General features: G+C 35.9%; 3 protein-coding genes across 3 annotated transcripts; 1 reads left to right on the top strand and 2 right to left on the bottom strand.

Moving 5' to 3' along the window:
* Positions 1–711: 711 nt before the first annotated feature.
* LOC101257723 (endoglucanase 2-like) lies at positions 712–3,929 on the bottom strand. Its single transcript, XM_004232435.5, has 6 exons — positions 3,725–3,929; positions 3,356–3,639; positions 2,565–2,999; positions 2,092–2,242; positions 1,731–1,897; positions 712–1,438 (listed from the first exon to the last, which is right to left on the bottom strand). The coding sequence occupies exons 1-6, from the start codon at positions 3,927–3,929 to the stop codon at positions 1,100–1,102; spliced, it is 1,581 nt and encodes a 526-aa protein (XP_004232483.1). The 3' UTR covers positions 712–1,099.
* A 645-nt stretch (positions 3,930–4,574) lies between these two features.
* Positions 4,575–5,178, bottom strand: LOC101258023 (uncharacterized). The gene has a single exon (XM_004232436.5). It carries the CDS (start codon positions 5,176–5,178, stop codon positions 4,693–4,695), a length of 486 nt encoding a protein of 161 aa, XP_004232484.1. The 3' UTR covers positions 4,575–4,692.
* Positions 5,179–6,080: 902 nt separating this feature from the next.
* Positions 6,081–11,814, top strand: LOC101258324 (RNA demethylase ALKBH9B). Its single transcript, XM_004232437.5, is given in 7 exon segments — positions 6,081–6,377; positions 6,688–7,374; positions 10,136–10,221; positions 10,441–10,751; positions 10,825–10,896; positions 10,992–11,041; positions 11,044–11,814. Coding segments are annotated over 7 exon segments (1,614 nt in total). The 5' UTR covers positions 6,081–6,205; the 3' UTR covers positions 11,280–11,814.
* The last annotated feature ends 295 nt before the right edge of the window (positions 11,815–12,109 follow it).

Raw genomic sequence — 12,109 nt, 5'->3', positions numbered from 1 at the left:
TTAGAAATTACAATTTGAACCAAAAATAATTGCTTATAGAATCACATCTATGTTAGTTTTATGAGCAAAATAACGTAAAGTGTATAAAAATATTACTCATAAGACTATATCTTGTTCAAAATTTCCAAAAAAAAAATACCAACTTCCGAAAATAAATTTCCAAAAAAGAAAATTCACAAAACAAATGTCAGCGTAGAGTTGGTTGTACTTAGGGTTATTTGAGAGGCATGTGTTGATCAATTACCCATAATAAATAAAATTATAATCAAGAAAATAAGATAAGTAATTTTATTTATACCGTCTATATTCTTAATTATTTTTTTACATTTCTCTTAGTCGTTTTTAATTATTTGTCTATTGGACAATCAAGAAAGAACAAATACTTTTTACTATTATGTCCTCAATTAATTGATTTGGAAAAGGTAGAACTTTTTGAAAATTATAAGTTTTAAATTCATCCACTTTATATTAATAGGGGTAATATGACAAATTCACTATGTCAATTATTGTTTTTTTTAATAGATGTGTCAATTCGAAAGTGAACAAGTAATTAGCTACAGAGAAGAGTATTACATTTCATTGACATTTGTAAAAGTTTCAATAAATTAACAGGGAGCATAAATTAGCAAATCCTTGTTTATGTATCATAATATATACCATTGGTCATAGCTCAGTTAGACAAACAAGAAAGAAATTTAAGGCATGAACCTATTAAATAGTATAACTGCATCTGGATGAGATGACTTTTCTTCTTATTTCAAATATTTACATAGGAAACACCCAATGCATGGACAAATATAGATGCCTCCAATTGCATACAAAGGTGTCACTGCTAGCCGCTAGGTTGAAGGAAGTTAGAAATGTACATTTTGACAACTTCTTTACTTTGACAGAGTAATCGCTCTTAGGAACATATCTATCATGATACATTTCTTTATATATAATATATACATGATTCGAGCCAAAGCCACTGACCCTGTCCAGATAGAGTATAGTTTAGGCCACCAGCCTGGTGAGGGCAGGCTGTCTGAATTCTGATGAAAGGTTAAGGCAAGGCCTGCTTAGTAAACAGGGAAAAATGAGTGATGGGGTTGAGTTTTCAGTTTTTCACAAATGACTCTACTTGTGAAGAAGAGGTGATAAGGCCTGAGATGAGTCCTACAATGAGGGCACTGTTGTAGGTTGTTGGTTCACTTTGCGAAATGTTGTTCCGAGAGTCCATGTATGTATCACTAAGGGATGGTCCCCCAACAAGAGCTCCAACTGCAACATTTGGATTAGAGTGTCTTGTGTGAAGCCATTTGAAGCCATCACTGCAATTAGAATTAGCATTTACTGGAATTGAAGCACCTCTATGGTGAACTTGCTGAGGATATCTACTTCCATAACCAACAAGGTAGCTCATTTCCATAGAATTGTTTCCCAAGATATAATCCAACTGAAAACAAAATAAGAGGTTCGCTGTGATATAGAAGTTTGATGGCCTTGAAGTGTATTCAGAGTTGAAAAAACAAAAATACTGCTTAAGATCATTCAAGAAAGAAGCAAATACATAAGATAAAAGTTTATTCAAGAGATTATTTAAAAGATGTTCTTCTTAGCCCTTTGGTCCGTTTAACGGACCATTTCATCTATACAGAAAATCAGATGCTGGAGTCATGTGTCGTTCGACTGAAACTACTAAAAGGATAATGACATGTTCAATTGGCCGTGCATACATTAGTACATACCTGTGAAACTGCAAAGTTGCGCAATTCTGTTGGTTCATACAACTTCCCACTGCAATATAAATTTGATGTTTGGGAGCTAAGCATGTAATCACTGTAAACCACTGCCAGAAATGAAGAGGCCACAGAATACTGGAATGGATTCCACTGGTTCACCCATACCAGGCCATCTGCCACAAAATTATAGTTTTTTTACAGCACCTTTTCTTTCAAAAAAGAAAACATCATAATTATACAATGACTTGCTGACATATTTTTTTATTTGGAAGGTATTTTAAAAGACCAGCTCATGTTTTTCATTCCTCAGCTTGGGGTGTATTGTTGGGCCAAATTTTCTGACAGGGTCACAATTTCATCATAATACCTGCTGTTCTTTGGGAGGTTGCCATTGGGGATTCAGGTAGAAGTCCACACAAAAAGGTCTCAGCAGTTTGTCTATACGACTGGAGGGAAAGACTTTCCTCAGTTGAAATATCTTCATTTGAACCAAAAAAATTGACCCTTGATAATAGGACCTGAGTCAAAGGTTAAAATCAGCATGGTTGTTAGCTGGAGAAATCTTTCAACTAAATAATACGAAAAACAGGCCAATACTCAATTTTTGTTTATGAACATGATTTATCAGAAAAGAGGTACATGCTTTACCAAGTTATGGGCCTTTACCTGTTCTAACAAATCAAAGGATGCATCAAAAAGCAGAAGAAAGTTCTTCATAGTGTTTCCAAGTATCACATTTGTCCAACTTCATGCTAATTGCACAAACAGATACTATATCTAACATCTAGAAGCTAGAATTATGGAATACATATAACTTCGTGGCATGTATGCGTTGAATACCTGAACTCCAGCCAACTTGTTTTCCCAAGAAAACCAAGATGGATTTCCCCAATTTGCAAACGTATTGCCATTTGTAGACACATACGTTAGGTAAGATTTGTCTCCAGTAGCATGATAAAGCCAAGCAGCTGCCCACAAGAGTTCATCCACAAATCCAGTAGAATTATAGAAATCTTGCACTCCAGGTATGCTGATACTATATGAACCTCTATAACTATCAGCAAACTTGAATAACTGTTTGGCATGCTCTAGCAGCGTTCCTGAGTAGGCGGAGTCAATTGACTTGAACACCAAGGATGCAGCCGCCATTGCTGCTGCACTTTCAGCCGCAACATCTGTCCCTGGATACGATGTGTTAACTTGTGTAAGAGGCCTTTTTCCTGTCATGGCCTCTGGTCTCTCCCAGCACGTGTGATCGAGCTTTGGGTCTCCCACCTTTCTTGCAGATAAAAACATAAAGACACTTCACTAAGCAACATTATCTTTTTCTGTTAATGTATGTGCTGTGTGCAGCAACTTGCTAAAAGGATGTTGTTTGCATTGGCTATAGATTGACAAGCAAACAGATACTCAGCAGTCAGAAAATCAATTACTCAAGGTCAGACAACACGGAAGTTCTACATTATTATAGTGCTAATGGAAGGAACACTATTCCGCACTCGTTACAGTTCTATGGGAGCATGGAAGAGGAGATAGGAGATATCATAGTAAAAGTCCTAAAAAGTGTAGGAAAAAAGTTTTTCAAGAAACTGAAAAAATGCTTCTTAAATTGTTAAAGGGAATTGATCTACCTGAATATACAGGACATTCTCAGAAGGATGAGCATTTGTAAGAAAATCAGTGATCCACTTGAGGGATTCATGGGCGTTATCCAGCTCGTTCACCATGTTCATGTGGTTTCCATACTCCAAAATAGCCCATGATAAAACTGTAGCAGTGAATGCCATTGGAAATCCAAACTTCACATGGTCTCCAGCATCATACATTCCTCTACTTAAATCCAAATTAACTTCACTTCCATCTCCCATAGCCGAATCTCCTCTCCAAGCAATCTTATTATTCACCAATTTTCCAGCTGCAGTTAATGATTCAAAAATCAAGATAAGTACTCCTAAACTTAAGTTTAATTAAGTGACCAATGTGAATATAGCTATTCTTACACTTCTGAACGTCGAAGAATTGCATAGCAATGCTAAGAGCATTTGCATATTTTTCAACCACTTGATGAGAATCTGCCTCTGAAGAATTAGACGGATGAAAATATTTTCGGAAACTGATTAAAACTGCAGCAAGAACAAGAGCCGTGATCACCAGGATCAGCCCCCTCCATACCCATCTTTTATCCTTGTGTGGTTCTTTCTCCATTCAATTTCAGTTCTCTTCACCGAAATGTTTCGAATGAAATCATGAGCCTCTCCATTCTATGACCGAATGATGAGAGACTAGATTATGATAATGAACTAAATTATACTCCTCTTGTGGCCTATTTATATATGCTATTTGAGTATCTTGACAATCACCAAAATACAGTAGATAGAGATGAAACCGGCATATCTGAGCTTTGTCTTTATCTGATTCTTGATTTCTCTACTTCAACTTTTTGGAAGTATTTGGAACTGTAATTAACGAGAATCTTGATGCTTATTCCTCTTCCTAAACTATGTCACCAATAAAACCCTCCCCCTTACAAAAGGTTATTCTTTTTTAATCATATTCCAACTATGCTTGCTCCCTCTTTGTCAAAGCAACAAATAGCTTCAACTTTACACCATACAAAAAGGAATATTAAAACATCAAAGTAAAAAAGTGCAATATTTAAGTTGTGAAAGAGAATATATCATGGACCATCTTAAATTTTCTTATGTCATTGGGTATTCAAAGAGGTTGACAATTTCAAGTTCAACAAATAGTATTAAGGGGATATTTGCTTCATGTTTTACTTATACAAATATATACATATGTTCTCGCATAACTTATACAAGTATCATCGTTGAACTTCACAAATATATATAGTATCCAATTGACATGTTTATTTGCTTAAATCTAGTAGTACTAATAACTTTCAAGTTACAAAAATTTGGAGTAATTAAAGCGAAAATTTCTTCTGAAACTTGAGTTTTCCAGTGGGTCAAGGTTTGTCTCCTGTACCTTTAAACATAGATTCAGGAGCAAGAGGAGTAGGAGTATCCAACTGGTAAAGGTCAAATGCAGGACCAACAAATCGAAAAAGTATCCAACCCCCAATTATAATAAAAATAGAAGCATAAGCAAATTTGTTTAGCCAGAACAAAAGTCCTTTTTCTCCGACGTACAATTCGATTGCCTTCTCAGTTAGATTCATTGATTCCCAATCCTTTGGTGGAGGTTTAGGTTTAACAGCTTGTTTCCCTGCATTTATCATTTCTTCTTCCTTCTGCCTTTGTCGTTTTGACGGACGTCTTCTGATTCGAATCTCCACCGTGTTTGGTTGCGATTCGTTGCCATTATCACTGCTGCTGCTGCTGTTGCATTTGATGGGAAAACGAATTACATGGCGATGTTGAGATTTGGAGAAAAGTTGTACTGGAAGAGGAGTGAAGTGTTTCGGGTAGGTAGAGAGCATCGTTGTGTTCATTTTTCATTTGCTTTCAGGGAATTTAACAAAGTGTGAGGCCACAATAGTTATCATTACCTTATCCTTTTATTTATCTCAATTAATTGTATTTTTTTTATGACAAAGAAAATTCATAGTTATTATTCATTAATGGTAAAATGTAATTCCTAAAAGTTATTTGTATTTTGCATCTATGTAAATATTGAGAATGTTTGCTCAATAACACATAAATGTTAACTAATTTCCAGCTTTATACAAATCGTTTTACTATCTTCTTTTTATCAATCTGAGTTTCGAGATTGCTTGACAATCATAATGGAGTTTTAAATGAATTCTTAGATATTTTTTAATTATGATATTTTTTGAATAACAGTAAAATATGTATAAAGAAAATAATTTTTTTGAAAGTTACAATTAATAATCATCAGAAAAATTTGTTGCTATAAAAATAGTACTTATTATAATTTCTTTTCAAAACTGCAAGTCTCAAATATTAAAAGAATATTTTTTTTTAGTGAATAACAGTAAAATAGACAAATGGAATAAGAATTTCTTCCCATCTCTCTTATAGTTTTTTTTTTTTTAAAAGTAAACAAAGATCTTTTTAGTTGGGGTAGCCTTCATGAACTTTCACTATGGAAAATAAAATCATTTTAAGATGTGTTTGGGAAAAATTGAAAATATTTATTTTTTAACAAAAGAACAAATTTTAGCGATATTTTTTAGTCTCATTATTCAACTTAGGCGAGAAACTGAAAATTCAAAATATGATACTGGATCGAAATGCAATTCGAAAATCGGTCAGAATGGGTCCCACATGTTATTTTTCTGCTTTCAGTTTCTCGAATTTCTCTTTTAAGGTGGCTGCTTTTTCCCCCTACAAAAATTAAAATCAGGGTATACTTGGGAAACTTCAACCGCTTAATTTTCTCTACCTATTTGAATTGACAAAACACCCCTTTAAATTTATTAGAATTGCACCCCACGCCTTATTCTCAAAGCAACTTCACAATTCAATTCTTCAATTCACCGAGTTGACTCCTCCGCCATGTCCGACCACCAGAGAACTCGGAAGGACGATCCCTTCCTTCTCAATTACAACTCCGATGAACTCAGAATCGCCTCTGAATTTCTCTCCAATTGGCTCCCCTTTCTCTCCCGTGACCTCTGCCGCTCCTGCACCCACACCCTCTCCGACCGCATCCGATCCCTCAATTCTAGTAATTTCTCTTTATCCTTCTCTATCCTTATATTAATGTGTGTTAATGCATATGTTTGATATTGAAAAACGGTGTAGTTCGTATACTGATTTGTACTTGCATAAAGTTCACAGCTTTACTCTTTTTATTGGATGAGATTTATCGTGTGTTGCTTCAAGTTTGATTATTTGTTGAAATTTTGTAATAAAGATGTTTTTGGGCAGTTACTTAGTCGTGAAGAACCCTACTATGATTTCTGCTTTTCGGTTATACTTTAATGTTATGAAGGTTGTTAGTTTTCTGATCAGAGACTTTGTGGGTATGATTGCAGAAGTTAGTGGTAATGCAGAATGCTTGAAGCAACCAAAGAATGTGAGTGTTTTGACTCCAGAACGTTGTGATTCGGATGGATGCAATGGGAGTCAAGAGAATTGTGACAACAATTCGCTTGGAAGTTGGAACGATTATGGTGACTTGAATGATAATGCAGATACAAACTCATTGGGGAGTTGGAAAGATGGGGCTGGTGGGGAGCCCTTTGAGGAGCTTTCTGTGGACAGAAATTCATCTGACGGTTGTATAGATGGCGCAGATTCACAATCTCAATCTGTTGGAGAGGCATCTACAAGTGAAGCATTCAAATCATCCTTACCTGTGACTACCCCGAAAGTGAAGATGTCATGGGCTGATATGGCTCAGGAGGATGAACTTCAAGCTGAGGAAGTGAGTGAGTCAATTGCCTTGAGAAGTCAGGTGAATGGTGTGGCTGAAGAGGAAATTACTAATCCGGAGAGTAAGCAAAAAACAGAATTGTCAAGGGAGAAACGAGAGTACATTAGATTCTGTAATGTGAAGAGGAAAAAGGATTTCATATGTTTGGAGAGGGTGAGGGGGAAAATTGTGAATATACTTGATGGATTGGAGCTACATAAGGGTGTCTTTAGCGCCGCTGAGCAAATTAGAATAGTTAAATATGCGGAGAAGCTTGACCAGATGGGGAAGAATGGGGAACTGAAAGGTTTGTTTTACTCTTGATATAGCCCTTAACCATTCTTTTTCCTTTTCTCAAATGGATTTTATTGTCATATTGGGTTTTGCAAATCATGCTTAAAGCAGGTTTAGTTGCTTGCTTGATATTGTGTAGCTGTTTCTGTTTAAACTTCAAGTGTGTTTGAAATTTAAGCTGGTATTTCTGTGAATTAGAACACTCATTTTTAATCCATTTTGTTGTTGTTAGACTTGTGTTAGCATTACAATATTAATGGTGTTTGATGATTGGTAATAACTAGTGTGTCCTCTTTCTTTCTTTTTCTTATTGTTCTCTTTATTTGCTCTTGAGCTCTCTAAATCATGGCATGCAGTCCTGTCACTGACAGAGGGAAAATAATCTGTATTTGTTGCATAGATGTGAGGTTATTTGTCAAATTTATATTTGTTTCCCTGTGAGGTGGTAGGGCTGGCTGATTTTAACGGAGAAATCACACGGCAAGCTCAAAAATTCTGCTTGATTGTGGGTACATTACACAACTGCTAGTTTTGTAGAATGTGAGATGTACCATTGTTGATTCTGATTCAATTTTTCAACAATTTAGCAATGGAGTAAAGCATTTGATGTTAATATAGTTGTTCATGCCTGAATCTTTATTTTGGCAGATAGTCACCCAATTCCTTTTAGGTTCTATGCTATTTAGATGCTGAAATCTTTCAAGTAGGGCGATTGAAATGGAGTTAGTCTATTAGCTTAACTATCAGAAAACTAAGAAAAAGAATTTTGGCTTTGCTTGAGAGAGCATCAGTTTATTGCATTGGGGTTGGCGTGCTTCTTTTTACCTACCAGTATCTTTTACAGTAAGAATCTTATGCAGGAAAACATACCTATTACTCCTTATTTGAGATGATATCTAATCATCCAGATTCAACATTAGATTTCTCTTTTTTGTCTGTTATTGAGAGCTGCAGTAATGTATGTTAAACCAAAGCTGTTTGGGCATCCTAGACTTCAATATATTGAAATGGGGAATCTTGTCTCAGTAATGATTATTCTATTTTAGTTTGTTGATGTTGATATCTATATAAGGTGGTACTGTGGCATGAGAAATTTCTTCTTCCTTTTTTTGTAATTGAAGAAACTTCGTTAAAATGCCTAGTTTTAATGCCAGATGTCTAGGTTTATTGCACATACCTAGATTAATTGCATAGAAATCGAGTAATATGGAAACTTAACTTATTTACCGTGTCTAAACTAAAAGGAAAAAGTCCGCTTCTACTATGGTAACTCTTGGAGACCCACATTGGTGGGTCAAAGTTTACTTGGTCTCTTTATATGGTCTTGGGCAATCCTCACGTCTTGAGCTTAGCTTTTGAAGTTTTATTACGCTCAAGGTCCATTTCTCTAACATGGTATAATAGTCAAGCTCATCAAAATTCATTGTTTCCAATGTTGGGTCCCCTATCTTATATTGTCCATGCTCTAGATTTCCAATCCTGGGCGTATGGGGTGTATTAGCTTCCCATATTGACGGGTCAAGACTTATTTGTTCTCTTTATATGTTCTTGATCAATCTGCACTTTGTGATCTAGCTTTTGAGGTTGAGTTAGGTTTAAGTTGTTTGTACCTGTATCAAGGTCAGTAAAAAATACACAAATATAGACAGAAAATACACTTTTAATCCGAGTCCACAGAAGCTAAGTTGTCTCCTTAAGAAATTTAATCCCCTCACTGTACCCGAGGTTACATATTAATATCTCTGAAGATAAAACAGATTAATCCTGTTAAAGAAGTAGCGTTACCTCAAACTTCAATAACTTCAGCGAACTTAAGAACAGTAACAAGCCACACAGACTCAGTCGATCGACAATTTTGTTTATGAGAGCAAATGTATGCAGAGAGAAGGAAAAAATCTTCAGTATTCGAAAACTGGAAAATCCTCTTATTTATAGCCATTTTCAGCAAGGGACGCGTCTGTTCGAAAAAATATGTTAAGACCCGTTTTGTCCAGAGCGTTGTGTCGTTTGGGAAGAGTAACGACTTTTCGGAAAGAGTAACGACTTTCCGGAATGTTACCGTTACACGCGAATTAAAATCCCGTTATATTAAATTAATTTTGTTGATTAACTAATTAACTAACATCCTGAATTAATTTATAAGAGAAAGGAAATTAGGAAAAGAATTTAATTGATGAGATTGATGAAATAAATTTTGTCCAAAAATATGATCAATCACATCATTTGTCAAATCCGAAGTTGAGCGACGACGACGGCAGCGCGAGGGGCACCTTTTACTTGATTCAACTTAGAAACTGTTACCTGTTTGAACATTAATAAAGATATCATAGATTTTTGTTGGTATGGTATAGGAAAGAAGAAGTTGCAAAAATAACGATTGAGGCATAACTATAAGTTTTCATTTGAAAAAATTAGCAAGTAGTTTTACAAGGTGCACATTTTCTCTGTTTGGCTAATTTGTCGTTTTCTGTTAAGAATGACACAGGCACCTTCTCTTTGTGAAGATTCGTGAAGCAGTTCAGGAACCTTTCTTTTATAAATTTCTATATTAATTCAGTAATTTTACCCTAGTTTCGTGTCAATTTTGTCTTCCTTGTGACTCACATCACGAATTAGTTCGATCTGGTATTGTTTTTTCCTTTATGCTTGTTACAACGGTGATTTTTTTTCTTTGAGCTTCCTCCTTAAGTTTCTCTTTTAAATTTGTTTGTAAAGTTATTTCTGTCAATTTTAGTTATCTCATGGCTTCTTACCTGCCTGTGGTGATTGTTTAGAGAGGACTTATACTACACCAACAAAGTGGATGAGGGGCAAAGGACGTGTGACAATCCAATTTGGCTGTTGTTACAACTATGCACCAGTAAGCATTTTACAATCTTATCTTTCATCCCTCCTTCTCCACACAGAACTGAGTGCCTTAAATTATGTGTTATTATTAGGTGACAATTCTGTAACGAAGACCCCCCCCCCCCTCCCTCCAAAACCCAATCCCCAGCAGTTGACAACCTTCTTATATGATAGGGATGTGGCATATGGGTTAATCACAGATGGCATAATGACTAAACTTTCTTTATGGCAGGATAAGAATGGCAATCCCCCAGGGATCCTCAAAAGTGAAACTGTTGATCCATTGCCTGATCTTTTGAAGGTCATGATTAGAAGGCTTATAAGGTGGCATGTGATGCCTTCAACATGTGTTCCAGACAGTTGTATTATCAACATTTATGAAGAAGGCGATTGCATACCACCACATATTGACAATCATGATTTTGTGCGCCCATTTTGTACTGTTTCATTCCTTAGCGAGTGCAACATTGTGTTCGGATCCAACTTGAAAATAGTGGGTCCTGGTGAATTTGCTGGTGCGATTGCAATACCATTGCCAGTTGGGTAAGTGAGCGTATTCGTCTTATCATAACTTGTGAAATTAGGAAGATTGATCATTAATGACATTATATTGCAGATCTGTACTTGTCTTGAATGGAAATGGAGCTGATGTAGCTAAACACTGTGTGCCAGCTGTGCCTACTAAGAGGTACAAACTGAATGTTCAGAAGTCTCTAGTCATAGATAAATCTTCTGTTCCGCTGTGTAACATGCTAACGTCTTGTTAATCCTTATCTCACATAGGATTTCAATCACATTTAGAAGAATGGATGAATCTAAAAGGCCAACTGGATATGTCCCGAGCATGATTTACAAGGGTTGCAGCCCTTATCATATGAATCAGACTCGCAAAAGAAATCAAGCTCCTCTAGGCCAAGGTTTTCCGCAAGAAAACAGTCAGTGAGACAAGAAGAAGAGAGCAGGGAAAGAGTAAAGATGCCAATGAGAAGGCATTCGGAGCCCCGTTATCCTGGTCGATATCGAGGAGGACCTGCAAACAGGCAGTGGTATGGGGCGAATACGGAAAATTGAAAGGCACATTCTGACTTGTGTATATATTGATCAAATCGTCATCTGCTAAAATTATCAACATTGTTGGTATTTGGGTCCCCTCTCATCTCCTTCTCGAGTTGGTGAAGCATTAATATTGTGGTACATTGCTTGTTTGCTACTCCATTTGATGGATATCTTCTACTATAGAAGCTTAATCCTCCCGCTCTTTGATCTGCATTAGCAATATGGGAAACCAAGGAGGAAGATTCAAGTTATGTTGTGGAGAAGAGTGATGGTGTGATCTGGAGATGGGGAGGTATGCTTGTAGCTCTGATGTAACATGTATGGTCTTCCAATTTGAGGTGGGCTGTAATGACTCGTCAGCTTGGGTAAACTCTACTCGCGCTACCTCAATAGTACTCCTCTTGAGGAATGCCCATCCGTGTTAGCTGATTGTGACACATTTATTTGCCCAGAAGTTTTGGTGCATATTGCTTTCTCCAAAGGGTCGCATTGTTAATGTATGTTTTCAAGTTAAGTTGTCTTATCTGAGAATTTGTTCTTTTTTTCCCTACTTGTTGGCTAAGTTTTCCATGGAATATTTACGGCTACTTGTGATACTTGTAAATAGGAGAAAGAGGGATTTCCAAAGATGAAATTTTAAATCAAAACAACTATTCTTGTGACTTGTAATACTCATTTCTACATTTTCTAAAAATATGTTTAGTTTTATTTCAAAAAAGTTTTTTTATGTTTAAATTTAAGCTGAGTCAAACCAAACAAATTAAAATTCACGGGTGAAGCCACAACAGAGAAAAAATTATCAAAAAGCAGTCGATTAATTTGTCATATATATCTAATTTACTAAT

Source organism: Solanum lycopersicum, chromosome 2, assembly GCF_036512215.1.
Source record: "Solanum lycopersicum chromosome 2, SLM_r2.1".
Classification (NCBI taxonomy): domain Eukaryota; kingdom Viridiplantae; phylum Streptophyta; class Magnoliopsida; order Solanales; family Solanaceae; genus Solanum; species Solanum lycopersicum.
The sequence above is the reverse complement of the archived record's forward strand: the minus strand, read 5'-3'. Positions and strand labels throughout refer to the sequence as shown.

What these genes read in the sequence shown, in the direction of transcription:
- LOC101258023 (XM_004232436.5), bottom strand. Translation starts at nt 5,178, where the DNA reads ATGAACACAACGATGCTCTCTACCTACCCGAAACACTTCACTCCTCTT.
- LOC101257723 (XM_004232435.5), bottom strand. Translation starts at nt 3,929, where the DNA reads ATGGAGAAAGAACCACACAAGGATAAAAGATGGGTATGGAGGGGGCTG. An exon ending in ATTCTTCGACGTTCAGAAGT is followed by an intron (nt 3,640 to 3,724) that starts GTAAGAATAGCT and finishes CATTAACTGCAG; the next exon opens with CTGGAAAATTGGTGAATAAT. An exon ending in AACCTCCCAAAGAACAGCAG is followed by an intron (nt 1,898 to 2,091) that starts GTATTATGATGA and finishes ATTTTGTGGCAG; the next exon opens with ATGGCCTGGTATGGGTGAAC.